Source organism: Nesoenas mayeri (assembly GCF_963082525.1).
Source record: "Nesoenas mayeri genome assembly, chromosome: 20".
Taxonomy (NCBI): domain Eukaryota; kingdom Metazoa; phylum Chordata; class Aves; order Columbiformes; family Columbidae; genus Nesoenas; species Nesoenas mayeri.
The window spans coordinates 5,276,680-5,291,684 of NC_137569.1; the positions used below are offsets into that span (position 1 = coordinate 5,276,680).

General features: G+C 44.0%; 1 protein-coding gene across 2 annotated transcripts; it reads right to left on the reverse strand.

Annotated features, from left to right (window-relative positions):
* On the reverse strand, positions 1-14,385 carry TMEM248 (transmembrane protein 248). Of its 2 annotated transcripts, none has more exons than XM_080357129.1 (7): positions 14,015-14,385; positions 7,354-7,380; positions 6,414-6,699; positions 4,976-5,126; positions 4,034-4,217; positions 3,419-3,562; positions 1-2,656 (listed from the first exon to the last, which is right to left on the reverse strand). In XM_080357129.1, the coding sequence occupies exons 2-7, from the start codon at positions 7,360-7,362 to the stop codon at positions 2,636-2,638; spliced, it is 795 nt and encodes a 264-aa protein (XP_080213255.1). In that variant the 5' UTR covers positions 7,363-7,380; positions 14,015-14,385; the 3' UTR covers positions 1-2,635. The 2 variants fall into 2 exon arrangements, with proteins under 2 accessions (XP_080213255.1, XP_080213254.1); XM_080357128.1 differs by having other exon boundaries at positions 7,354-7,528.
* Between the last annotated feature and the right edge of the window lie 620 nt (positions 14,386-15,005).

Below are 15,005 nucleotides of genomic sequence, written 5' to 3' on the forward strand. Positions count from 1 at the left end.
TCATCTTTTTTATTCTGCAAAGCAATATGCACATCTTACAAACACAAAATTAATCTAGGAGAGAAATGTCATTTCCAAATCAGCTATTAACCATCATGCAACAAGACAAGTGAAATGTAAGAACAAAACAAAACAAACAAGCCATCTTAACCCTATAATCACCTGCAGAGGGTTGAAAAACCAAGGCTCAGATTTTCTATGTAATGGCAAAGAAAAATGCAAAAGAAAATGGCAGCTTTCTAAGAACAAGAAAACACGTACAAATAGAATCAAAACTGATTCAAGTCATAGTTAAAAAGAAAAAGAAAACAAAAAAGGAAAGATCAATATGATCTGAACTTTAAGTTTTTACTCTTCTGTTTGGCTGCATTTAACTTGTGTAGACTGCGCCCAGAACAAGCCAATACTGCTCAGCACTGCAGCGTTCCGCGCCGACGGACGCGCTTCCCTCTGCGCTGCAACGCGGGCTGCCAAGGGGGAAACTAAGGCCAAAAAGTACAACTTTAACATCTTCTCTTTTGCATTTGCGTGTTGCAATCTTAGTATTTCCGGGTACTTCAATACGGCGGGTGATAAATCGCAAAGCAGGCTCCTTGAATTACCAAAGAGCAAAACAGATTTTAACTACGTTTTAATTAGAACATTCGAAGTTTTGATTTTTCATTTGCTGAAACGGAAAGGACGCGGCTTTTTTAAAGGGGTTGCATTATGTTGGGAGGTTTTTTAGGTATTTCCAGAATTTGCAACGCCACCCCAATCTCCTTTCTATTCGTGCCTTTGGTCCCCAGGTCAAGCCACCCTCGTAGGGAACTCTAAGTCAGCATTAATGCACAAGGCTGGGTAGGTGCATTAGGAACAGCTCGGACAGTTTTCATGAGGAGCCGTCTACCTGTTTTGACTTCACCGATTCATTTGGCGAAGCCGGATTAGCCCGGAGCAGCATCGGGAGAACACTGGAAGCTTCGTTTTATCCCTAAACTTCAAACTCGGCCACCTCTAAAGCTTTGCCTTAACATCCCTGGAGAAAAATGCATGTTAGTTAACACCACTTAAGTAACCGAAATTCTATAAAGGAAACATGTTCTGAAGAAAAGTGCGACTACTTTGCTTCAATACACTGAAGACTCATGAACTTACTGAAGTCCCGTACATACAGAGCAGTAGGGTACCATTCAATAGTGCCTACAGTTAATAAACTAAGAATTTTAGGCCAGCATAATCGAGACTGTGAGATTTTGACTTGAGTTCCTTCTTTTGTGTAGTTTGGAGCGAAAGGAGGAAGGGGAGGAAGCATTTGTGTGTGTGTGCAGACCTACAGTTTCTGACAAGAAAGCTGAAATACAAGATGAAGGGTCAATTAAGGCAATCAGTGAGATTTTAAAAGCGGTGGTGGGTAAGTCTGCAGGAAAACCCTGACTCGGGACAATTGAGGCTACTCAATAAAAAACCAGAAAGAAACAGCAAAAGCCAGAATGAGAAAGGGAGAAATGCACAGAACAAGAGCACGAAGTTAAGAACAGACACAGAGAACAGCGTGTGTTTTACCGTGGGGTGTCTTTGACCTTGTCGCAGCAGCCCCAGCGCTCTCCTTGCTGTTCTCCCCGAGCGGGCAGCGTTCGCTGGCAATGGGACTAAGCCAAGCAAGTCAGTCCCATTTCCCGCTGCCCTTCGGAGATGGACAGAGTCCCAACGCGAAGCTCTGTAACACACTACGGGCTTTCCTTTCGTTATTTGCACTTGCCCAAGGCTGTGCAGAGCCCCGACAGGCTGCCCATACAATACAGCTTTGTATTAAGCTTCCCTTTCTAGAAAAGAAAAGAAGTTTAGAGCAAGCTGCTCACACAGTCCTGGTGTGAGGGCTGCGGGGGGGAGGCCAAGCGGCAAACGCTCCAGACAGTCTCTGCTGATCCTCCGGCACTCAGCAAGCCAAATGAAATTTAAATAAAATAAAAATCCAACTTAGCACTTTTCAATAAGAAACATTTTAAGATGGGACTTCACTCATTTTTTTTTTTTACTATGAATAAAAGCACAAGTTTGTCCTAAATACAGCACTATTAAAATGTGTATAAGTATTTCTTTTTCAAAAACAAATCTAAAATGTTGATATCTTTTCTTGCAAGCAAGGAACAAATGGAAGAAAGTATCAGGCCACGCAAACACACATTTAATTAATGTAGTAGATTGGTGGCTTTGGAAATGCGGCGTTATATCAAAGGTGCATACTGTTTCAAACACACTGTACATATCATTGGGCAAAAAACAAAAATCTGTTGGTTCGTTTGAGACACTTGCAAAGGCATCTTAACCTGCCCAGATGCAGCTAGACAAAAATATCTTGCTCTGACTATATGTAGCCATATCACTAAACATATCTACACAAACATTCGGCTATGTCCACAGGTAAAGACTGAAAGTTTCCGGCCGCACTACGATGCGGAACAAGTGCATCACCTGACCTATTCTGAATATACCTTTATAAATATGTACAAATCAATTACAGGCACTTGAAATGTCTTTGGTTGGAATAAACCAACATTGCAAGATAATGTATTCACAGAGTGTTAAGACCCATTCTGGGTTCAGCAGGCAATGATTACGGTTCTCAGTCATTCTCAGTCAAGGAGAGGGTGGATTATGCTTCTGACAAAGCAACCTAAAGGAAAAGAAAACATTTAATTAAAGTCAGATTCTTCATCCTGTAACAGTGATATTCCTGATCTCCACACAGCTGGCAGATCTGGCCTTGCCTTTTCAAAGAGCCTTGAAAAGTCTGGCTTGGAGAGGAAATCAAAGTCAGTCTGAAGGTGGTTTGTAGTCAGCATCATCAGTTTTTAAAACACAAACACCACACAAGAAACCAAAACAGCTTATACTACAAAATATCATTAATATCAAAAGGTGCCAGCGTTAGCTTCCTACTTCACAATTACGCATATTCACGTTTAATCCTTCAAGAAAAGTGCAGGTCTCCAATGCAGTGTTGAATATCGACTGTTTCAGCAGCTTTGTCCTTGTTTTCATTTAATTCCAATTAACAACTATTAGAATTACGTACCACGCTTTACTCAAAGTTTTCAGTCTGTTGTGATAAAAGACAAATAAAACTACTCAATGCTATCTATTCAATGCTTCATACAAACAGCACAAGTAACATCAGAATCAGGGTAGAACAGCTGCATTATAGCACTTACTGAACTGCAATAATCCAGTTCCAAGAAATCTGAGGATCTACTAAGCCCATATATGTATTTTGTAGCACCCATCTGTACTGTCCACAATGAAACACCCATGTCTCTTTGAAAAGGAATTAAATCTACACCCCTGGAGATAAGAAAGAACAGTCTGTACTATGTAAAAAAGGAGGTTTTCTATGTTTTCTTATCAGAGTCAATATTTTGTTATTACACAGACTCACCTTTTCAGAGCAGAATTCTGTATTGCTTTGCCTCAGTTTGCTTGGTCTGCCTTTAATAACTGCATAGCAGAACATTGTAATCACCATCACAAAAAGAAAGTAACTGGTATGCATGAGATGCAGGTTTATAAGAGAGCGATCATCCTGCACAGAAAATTAAAACCATTTATTGACAATGCACCGTTAGTTGGCATTTTATATTAAAGCAATAACTATCAGATCAGCACAGAAATTACTTCATGAATCAACTTTCTCCCCATTACGCAGCTGGCACAGTAATGAAAGTGATTCCTAATTGTGGCACATAAAGAGGCCAAATGTTCCTCCCGTTAAAAATCTGCACGAGAGTTCTCTTCCCATGTACTGACAGTGTCTTTTGCCAAATGATTTCAGGATATAAATGTGAGTTATTAAAAGCTGTGAGGCACGTGGGGATTACAGGAAGACCATCGTGCCCACCAGGGGTAAAGCGTTTCCAACTCTATCTCAACCCTTGCACTACATAATAAACCAGCACTGAATACGACTATTTTAGGACACAAACAGAACCACAGTCAATTAAAACAGAGCTAAGCGCTTATTCAACATAACATATAAAACCACCATGGCACTTACATCTGGAACTATAACAGTGAGTTTGGGGTTTAAAGCATGATACACTTTTCCAATTGCTCCTTTGTAACACCAGAAAGGGTTATAGTCTTGTGCATATTTTGTATTAGAGTCCCTTGCGGTGGTAAAGATCTTGTACCAAAGCGTAGCGTTGCTGTATGTTTCAGGAACACAGTGTGGTGGCTGACTGCAGAAAAACAGAAATAATTAGCACCCTAATTGCGGTTCTCTATGTTCAGTGAGGCGAACTTTTAGAACAGCGTAAGACACAGTTTGATTTTGGACATTCCAAAAACAACTACAAAAAACAAAGCTTAACCAAAAGAGTGTACAGAAACCATATGATTCCTATACTATGATTAGATTTAATTACATGTTGTGCCAGTAAGTCAACACCGCACAGCTTAATTAGGAAAACACTGGTTTTCATAAGGCTTCAGACGTCATGAGAATCTATCTGGTGGTTCTCCAGGGTGTGTTGAATAGTGGCAGAGAATCTAGAGAAGACAAAGGGAAGCTGTTTTGATCAGAGGTCTGTACCTGCTGGGTGACGGTAGCAAAGCAGCATTTGGCTTATGCTGATCTCTCAGCAGGGAAGAGAATAAGAACCTTAGTGTCAAGCCTTGGCTCTCACACAAGGTAGGGAAACGAAATTATAGGGTATCTGTCCTAAATATTCACAGATTCTTTTGTTCTGAGGGCAGTTTAAAATCACAGGTAACATGCTGAAAGGCAGGTAGGGGCCAGAAAAATGCAGAGAAAAATGCAGTGTTGCTAAAAGCCAGCAAAAGTCTCAAGCCAAGGTTCTTCCTGTGGGGAAAGGAAGGTGGGTACATAAACTTCCACAGTCAATAATTTTCATCAGGAAGTAACCACCTCAGAGAACAGCTGAGGAATGAATCACCTATTAACCAGCCTGTGATGGAGTGTTTCAAATGCACTTACACTGTGACGGGAAACACGTTGCTGGCTGCTGTGATGGTCATGCAGGTGGTGAACACGACCTGCTCGCAGTGGCCATGCAGGACGCAGTCATCGGAATTCCAGGCAGCCGGAAGGGTGAACGTGATATTGATCTCCTCGTGGGATTCTCTGCCTTTGAGAAAGAGAAGGAAAGCTGGATTTGGTTCACAAAAGTATCTGAGCAACAAACACTAGGATAAGGACAACATGGAAACAACTAAGACAGTAACCATAACCACGACTCTGTCCCTTTGAAGCCATCCAGGATCTTTGCTATCAACACAGAGAGGAAAAAGAAAGTTTTAAAAAAACCCAAACTAAACCAAAACCAACAACAAACCACAAAAGCCCAGCTGTTGGTCTTCCTAATCTCTCCTGTCCCCACAAAAAGTGGGGTCATGAGGCTCCTTTCAGAAATTATAAACTCACTATTTATAAGTGAACTCATGTGTGTTCAGAGAACTTTATTACAAAGTAAAATCAGAGACCTTCTAAAGACTTGGTTCCACAGCTGCTTTTTCCAACACTTACTTTTCAAATTGGAGATATTTATGTAGACAAAAAGGTGCCAGCAGATATTGAACTGCAGAATAAGTAGTGTATGTTAACTCCATGTGGATATATTAACAGAGAAAATATATCCAGGCTACTGGAAATGGAACTTGCATTTGGTAGCTTTTAAAGCAGTAACATAATAACAACACCACAAAATACAGTAATACAGATTTACAGCTATGGTAAATGTCTGTTCACAGGAGGTTCAAGACACCTTCAGGCATTATAAAATGCAGCCCTGGCTAAAAACTAAAATTCAATGAGGTCCTATTATCAATTTCTATTAATTTTCTACAAGTCCTATTATCAATTTCTATTAATTTTCTACAATCTCCTGTCAAAACTTACTCTCAGGGCAGCCACGCAGTACATCAGTCACTTCACACCACAGAAAGCGTAACCACCTTATTTCTTGCTGTTTCTGATATTAAACCTCATTCATGTACAGATTTGAGATAAATTCTATATTTTTAGACAACATGCTCCTTGATCTCTAATGTATTATATATACACTAATACCTCTAAAATGTGAGTTAATGACTTGAAGATGTATCAAGATCAAACTGAGGATGGTCACTGTAGAAGCTTTTGCTGCTTGGAACTTTGTTGGCTTAAAAATTAACTTCCATTGTCATTAAGTTGATCATTTAGAACTGAAAAACCTAATCTTGGCAAACTTGCAGGCTCTTTTCCATTCTGAATGCAGGAAAGTTTCTTCTAGTTTTATATAGGAATATACTCACTACAAATCTGGAAACACATGTATGTTTTGAGTAAAAGATTTATCTCGCCAATAATAAGCTGGAGAGTTTCTGATGAATTATACAGCTTTCATTCACATTTACAAAGGTCATTTCTTCCGTACCTGAGAGCCCAATCTGGTGGCCAAAAATTGTGGAACTTAGATGTGTGACATTGCGAGAGTATCCGCCAAACGGCCGCAGCGGGTCTAGCGTCAAGGTGATGGTAACAGAGATGTTGATGGGACCAGAGTCCTCGAGAGTCTGCGGAGACTGCGTGGAAGATCTCGCCTGCCCGCTGGTCACGGTGCTTTCCGGAGTCGTGGTATCGTTGATGAGATGCTTTAAGGTTTCATTCTCGGATATACAGAAGTCCAAATCATTAAACCTCAGGAGGAAAGTATTCCAGTCCTTAAAACAAACGTGAAGATTTCAACCAGATTAGCGAATTCACCGCTGGCTGCCAGGTCCCTAGAGCAGCGCAGACCTCACTATGTACCATCCCGCAGTCCCAGGCCGTTTCACCAAAACCACGTGGCTCACAAAGCAAGGACAAATCCCACCACGACCATCTCAACAACCGGGCAAGTTGTTTACAAAAGCTCAACGTGCTAAATCGCAGCCGCGGCCTGAGCGGCGCTCAGCACAGCAGAATATCCTTTAAACTACGGAAGGAACAGACCCACTGGCGCATTCTCACCACGCTCAGGGCATGAGCGGTTTCCAGCAAGGTTGCCCTCATTGCACAATAGTGCTAGAGGAGATCACAAGTGTCACAAACAAGCTGGCACAACAGAATGAGAAACAGAAAGGCCAAGGGAGGGAAGAGCCACGTCAGAAGATTTGGCCTCATCTTCACACTAAAAAAAGACTATTCCAACATTCACACCAACAGCCTCTTTCCTTATTAAATCAGAGCAAACATAAATGAAGACAAACTCCCCTAAGACTCTGCACACTCCCACGAGAGGGTTCTTAAGGGGAAAAAAACCCAACTCATTAGTTTTAGGCATGTTTTTCAGATTAGTACTCCCACTATTTAGCTCAGGAACTTTCTGTACCTACCTCTGTCATTTCTGGTGACTTGATCTCCTTGATTTTGAAGAAATAACCCAGTGTCAGAAAAGCTATTGCCATAGCGCTTACACTGATCATAAAGACCACAAGCGGAGGTCGACTGCTGATGTAAACCTTCAGGTTCTCCAACAGGTTTATGTTGAACATTATTCTGATTGTTCACCTGAAAACACAGAGTATCAGAAGAGAGTGACTGGGCTGCGTGTGTCACAGGGAGGGGGGTGGTGGATCACATAAGGTGAAAGCTTGACAACCAAAAAATGGAATCACATACCAAAATGAGATTCAATTACACGACTCTGTGCTGTTCACTGAACACAGTATGCCTTCAATAAAGCACAAATCAAAACACGCTTGACTTCACCTTCTCAGCACCTGCAACTGCCAGCTGGGAGCAGATTTTAAGAAATGAGGACAACTCCCAGCACACTCAAATATTGCTGAGGAGCAATAGAACCAGCTCTTTTCCTTCCCCACACACCTAGGCAGAATATACACTGGTACACGCTAATTCCAGTAATATTTTAATTCACCAAATTACGGTGCGGATGGAGTTGTAGCACATCAAACTTTGTACATCCTGGCATACGCTTCCAAAACTGAGGCTGAAGCCTCAAAGATCCCTTTTCCCCATCCCTAGGGGAAGGACCAGCCCTTCAAAACGGGGTCCAAAAAGCAGGCTGCATCATTTTATACTTCTGCATCAGGAATCCTGTGGTCAGAAACACCAAATAACTGCATTATGGTGGAGGCTGGAAGACTCCTTTCTTTATTTGATTCTTGCAGGACCTAGAGAACTTTTGCTAGAGTCTGTAAACAAAGAAATGGCCTTATGAGGAAACCGACTGAATCATCAATTTTTGCCTAAAATATTTTGTCTGATTCCCCTTCTGAATTTTCATTTGCAGAGCACAAAGACCCAGACTAAGTTTACTGAATCACAACGTAAAGCAAACAGGGAAAAGGAGGAGCTTTCAGACAAAGCCTTTTTCAGATGCCACAATGTACGACGATCACAACTTCCTTGTGTGTACTTGAAATTTCACTGGCAGAAATGTTATTCTTTAACATAAGGAATATTGGCAAAACCTGCAAAACTACTCCAGAAAGGGGAAAATTCAACTCACTGAGAAGAGACCGCAGATGCTGTGGCAATAACCCAACACCGAGGTGTGCGTTCCGACTTGCCCTGTCTCTTCCTCACACCTCCTTGCTTCTCCTGGGTGAAATGTGCTGCAACAGGGCTCACTCCAGAGCACAGGATCATGTCCTGGGTTTACTACTTTGCATCATCAACCAATTTTCATCCACTTTGCAAAGATGAGGAAAGCCAGCAACGTTTTATCAACAAGAATGATCGGGCGCCGCAAACACCTCTTTACAACACAGTGTGGCTGAGGGCGGCAAGCGGAGTGCAAAGGATGGAGAGAAGGAGAAGAAAAGGTGATGATAAATATGTACCTCACCAGAATTTCTATATTTATCCCAGACCAGCTGTGCTATGGCCAGACAAGCCAGGGAAGGTGTTGGGAGAAGGCAGGAACAGGATGGAAAGGGAGAGCTGGTGTGGGTGAGGACCACGCTGGCTTCAATCCACATCTCTGTGTGTCTTACCTCCCATCTTGTCTCCGGCAGCAAATTTCTTAAATGAGCCCTAGCTAAAAAACCCCCAACACTCCATCTAGAAACATCGGAGACACGTGTTGAGATGGAAAATAATCAAAAGATAAACTGAAAGCTGAGTTGTATTCAGTGTTCCCATCTGAATTTCCTTTTGAGAACCACGCCGCGGATGAAGGTTTTATTACAGCATTTAATCAAAGCTGAGTGTCACCCGCAGCACATCCAGCGCTGGGATCCCTTTGTATGGGGGCTTCCAATAGCGCCATTAGCATTCTTGTTTACCACAGGGTCTAAAATCAGCCATAAAACTGGATGCACCAAAAAGCACATATATACTAAATATTCGGACTAATATTTTTATGTAAGAGATCACCGGCTTTTAAGTGCCGGTTGCTTAATACGCTCCCATAACTCACCAGCTTTGAAAGCAATTAGAAAATGCTATAAGCTGCAATTTCTGAAGCGTAATATGCCTTCTGAGCATCTGTGAGAACAACTGTGGATTTCAATACTGGAGCTGACATGAAAATAGCAAATGGACACAGAATAACAGAATCACAGAATGTCAGGGATTGGAAGGGACCTGGAAAGCTCATCCAGTGCAATCCCCCCATGGAGCAGGAACACCCAGATGAGGTTACACAGGAAGGTGTCCAGGCGGGTTTCAATGTCTGCAGAGAAGGAGACTCCACAACCCCCCTGGGCAGCCTGGGCCAGGCTCTGCCACCCTCACTGAGAAGTTTCTTCTCAAATTGAAGTGGAACCTCTTGTGTTCCAGTTTGAACCCATTACCCCTTGTCCTATCATTGGAAGTCACTGAGAAGAGCCTGGCTCCATCCTCCTGACACTCACCCTTTAGATATCTGTAAACATTAATGAGGTCACCCCTCAGTCTCCTCTTGTCCAGCTCCAGAGCCCCAGCTCCCTCAGCCTTTCCTCACACGGGAGATGCTCCACTCCCTGCAGCATCTTTGTTGCCCTGCGCTGGACTCTCTCCAGCAGTTCCCTGTCCTGCTGGAACTGAGGGGCCACAACTGGACACAATATTCCAGATGTGGTCTCACCAGGGCAGAGTAGAGGGGCAGGAGAACCTCTCTGACCTACTGACCACCCCCTTCTAATCCACCCCAGGATGCCATTGGCCTTCCTGGCCACAAGGGCCCAGTGCTGGCTCATGGTCATGGACATGGTTAATGCAAACCAGAATGAGAAGTTTTTCCACGCCACTGCCTGAAGAATTGCTGACTTCTTTTTGAAATACAGTGCTTAAATAACACTAATTTTTCAAGACCTTGTGAAACAGATCAGTGCGTGTAAATCAAAACATATATTCCCACTAGATTTTAGGGATTTGGTTAATGGTCCACACACTTAAACTCCTCCTTTCTGTTAGGGCCCATTAGAAACACAACACAAATGCTATTTTCCTACCAGCTCTAGTTGTAACTAACAACTTCCTCTGTGTAAATGAATAACCTAAAGAACATCACTTTCGTTTCTTTTTCACACTGTTAAAAAAAGAAACCGAACGCTAAAACCTCCTGGCAGGTCAGGAATACAAGATCAGATTTCACTATTTAGCTAAATAAATAATTTAGAAAGCGGCTCTAATGAGCGCTGCACGCCGCTCTCCGCTCCGGCCAAGCCTTTTAATCCTTGTGCAATAAACATCTCCACAGTCATCCTAACGAGGAGCTCAAGCACAACGGGAGAATGAAAACTGCCAGCCCGGAACATTGGGCACCAGCTCCAGAAGTAATTGAGGTGGGGAGAGTTAGAGCTGACGGTGCTCAGGAGAGATGTGCTCTTAAATCGGCCCCAAAACCGCCCAAATTCTGCTATCCAGTTAAAAATATTAAAATGGTAAAGGATAGAAATACAGAAGTTAATGTGTCAGAGACTCATGCAAACACAGAATTGGGTAGACACCTAAAAAGGGAGGAAATAGTCATTTATTCTACAATTTAAGAGAATCTTCCTCCGCAACAGCTCAAACCAAATAGAGCAACCTTGAAGTAACTTTTCAAATTCTTCCTGATTTGTAGATGAAAATGTGTGGGTCAGACATTACTCAATCTGTGTAAACAAAGTTACCAGCCTCTTAACAGCCCTTCCCAACAAACGTGTGTTGTAGTCCAAAATGTCTGTGGATTTAACACAAGGTCCTGTGACAGCAACATCGATTTTAATTTACCATTTAAATAGATATTCATGCGCCAACACACAAATGCAAGCAAGTTCCAAATACTTTTGTTTTTAATGCTAAGAGTTTTAAAAAATGGAAAACCCAAAAATAGGTAGAAAGGTTTTAAGCCAGAAAATACAAATGATGTGAGGGAAGTCTTATTTCACTGGTTCAATGAACCCCAAATTCCGACTGTTGTTAAAAGTGAAAAATACCATTTAAAATGTCCCCAGGTGTCAAATGAACAGAAGCCGAACCTCTGGTTGAAAATAGATGGTTTGCAGCCCTGTTTGTCAAGAGCATCTGTGCCATGGAGAGAGGACACGCTTTCACACACCAGTTCTCACTTGGGCATTTTTAAAACCTCCCAACTTTCACAAGTCAAGGTTGTGATTTATAACGTGACATCACAATCTACATCATACGGATGACAGTAAAATATTAAAGGCTTTGAAGCTGTATTAAAAGATGCTATTCTGGTTACTGTGGATTAGCGTGAGAGCCTGGGAGAGGAAGGCAAAAGTCAAATGATTTGGTTTTATAGGACCTGTTGAAGCGCCATGAGAAACCAAATTCTGCATAGATCGTTACCAACAACAGCCAAACAAATGCAGTTCACAGAAAGGCTTTACTCAACAAGTCTGAAAAGTCTCAGTAACAGTTTAATAATCAGAAACTGGCTTAGTGACCAATTTAAGGAGGTTAATCGTTGACTTCATTAAGGAACGCGGTACAGAATTCAGCTGTGTAAGTGCAGAAAAATGCCACAAAAAATGGCTCTTCAGACTGTTTGTAATGGCAACTATTGCTTGTAATGAGAACGGTGAGGCGACCCAGACGCAGACACGGCGTGAATCACAAGCAGAAAATGCGACGCGTTGAGGAAATGGCAGCTTTGGATAAAACGGCAAAATAAGAGTTGTGGATGTAGAAAGAACACAACGCTGGCTGTGAGAGGAGGAAAACAGCCAGGGGGTGCCAGCGACAGAGAAAATCAAACAGCAGCCACAGTGGCTGAAGTACAAGACCAGGGCAATAAGTGAAATATCAAGGATCTGGCAATAATATTACCACATCTCTACACTTCACCCCCATGGGTCAAAAGAAATAGGACTTTAATTTGCTTAGCCCAAACTCACATACGTAAGTGGAGTCTCCGTTTTACAGATAATTAACAAAGCCCAACATGCCCAGGCATACATAAGTTTTCTTCCGAATCAAAACCTGGGTTCAGCGCGCTGGGAACCAGCTTTATTCACAGGTCAGAGTGTTCTTCTCAAGAAAATGGAACCCTCAACACAGACGTGCTGTTGGCAAGGGGAGTTTTGGGAAAAGCAAAGAAATGCTGACGCCAACGAGTTTCATTAATACTTAGTTTAGGGGTCATTTAATAGAACAGCTTTATTTCTAATATATATATATATATATATATATATGCTGTTTAATAAAACAATAAAGACGATCACTCTGCAGGAACATACGGCCAAGGGTGACGGACGTGCCAGCCTCCTGCTTCTTGCCAGGGGACAAGGACACCGAGCTCTGTCTGTGCCTTCAGATGCTCCTCTCCATGACCCAGCACACTGTCTACTTTGTATTATCAGGCAGCATTTCAAGTTCTTGTCTTTCAAGTGGGAAAGAAGAATCGCATTCCACCGGCCCCGAGCCACTCCTCAAATCACAGGAGGTAACAAAGCTACTAAGGTCCTAAATCCTCTTTGATGGGACTAAATCTAAGGTCAAAGAGCATCCGTTTGGCAGGGACAATTCAATATTCTCTCTGCTCAGGCTGCCTACAAAAGTTGTCGCCTCCTCTTGTGAACACCTACTGATCAGACATTGGATTTCAGCCATCAGCTTATTCCCAGAGGAAAAGCGGGTGGATGGAAGTGGCAGCAGCTCACTAGATGAACCCAGAACCGTTTTGTACGTCCAACCTAGAAGCAAAAGGTTTAGTACGTGTTTCCTATCGCTCAGCCACTAATAAAAACTCATTAATGATTTAGCACAAAAGATCGGCCCAGCCACGACAGGCTTTCATCTCATCATACGCTTCCAACTACAAAACTTCTCAGAAGTTCGATGAGGATATTAATCCTCAATGAATTCTTATCTCAAGGCTTGTCTAACAGGGCAAATTTACCCATACAATTATATGCTAGCGCTAATCATGCAAATAAATTTCCCCAAAGACAAGCCCTTAAAAAACAAACAAAGAGGGAAAAATAGCAAAGCAGCGGTTGTGCTGCAATGGTTGTGTCCCCTTGTCAGGCAGGAATGTTCCCTGGGTGTCCATGGCTGCGATCGCGATACACGGGTCAATTTAACGTCAGGTTGCTAGCAGCCATGCTCTAGGCGCGATAAACCCCAAAATCTATTATTAAACACGTTATAGCGTCTTTAGATGTAAGTTAAATCAAAAAAAAAAAAAGCAGAAGGCGATAGAATATGGATATGTAGTGAATAGATGAACAAAAAAGGAAAGAAGGAATCAGTATTCAGAAGCTATTTTGAAACTGAAATTACTGCTACCAGAAATACTCTGTTTTGCCCTGATTCGAAGCCACACACACAGTTCAAGCTAACAGGCTTTCAAAGTATTTTTTAGCCGATAATAACGTAAGACTGACCCTAAACCGCACCAGCCGAGCCCGCGCGGCCCGTGTCGATCCGCGCACCGAAGCACAGCCCGGCGCAGCCGCTCTGCCCCGCAACGGGCCGGGCCCGCGGCGGCTCCACGGCGCTTCCCCCGCTTACACAACCGCCACCGGAGCAACGCAGCGCCCCGCCGGCGGGAAACCGGCCGGGACGGACCCGCAACCCGGAGCGCCCCCATCTTACCAGCGCCTGACGCGGGGAAGAGGCCCCCGGGCCGGGCGGGTGGAGGCCCGGAGGCGGCGGCAGCGCTCAGAGGCGGCGGGGCTGCCGTGCGGGCGGGCTCTGCACCATCGTCCTGCCCTGACGGGGCTAAGGGGACATGGCGGGGGGTGCGGAGGCCGCTGCCGGCGCCGCTGCCCGGACACCCGCCTCCTCCGCCGCTTCCGGGGACGCAGCCGTAACCTCTCACCCGGGCCGGGCTGTGCGGACGGTGGCGCGGGGGGGACAAAATTGCGGCGGCGCCAGCTGACGCGCGGCACGGCCCCCGCCCGCGGGCGGAGCCACAGCGAGCCGGGAGCCACGGCGGCCCCGCTGGCGCCTGAGGGGGCGCCGCTTCGGCCCCGCCGGCCGGTCGAGCTCGCTGCCGCACCGGGAACGGGCTCGGAGGCGGCCGCTCAGGGCCTGCGAAGCGCTCAGGGCTCGCCCCGCCCTCGTTGTGTCCTCAGGGCGGGGGTGCAGCCCCAGCACTTCCCAACCCCTCTTCCCGCCGCCCCATTTTCAATTAAAATTACCCAAAACATTAAAATAATAAAGCGTCCGATGCCAAACACGCCTTGCCCAGGCTGGATTTTTAAACACTCCGCAGTTGTTACTGGGGCAACCGAACTGCCTGACGTTGAAGCAAGACAACACTATTTACCCGTTTTACCTACAGAAAGGTCATTTGCTTAATTAAATATAGACGAAATCTTACGGGAGCCTGGTTACCCCGACACTGCAACGCAGGTTCCTGCGAGAGCTGCTCCCAGTTCGTTCCACGGGGTCTGGAAACGCATCTCACCTGGGGCACTCAGGATTTGGTTGCTGAAAACGCTCCCCCTAAACGTTGCTCGATAACATATGAATAAGAGACACTTTAGCTACAAATCCACCAGCAAGTCTTGAGAACTTAATCACTACAATGATCTTTCTGCAAAAAAAAAGACATTGTAACCCAGGCTTGCACTTGAATGGC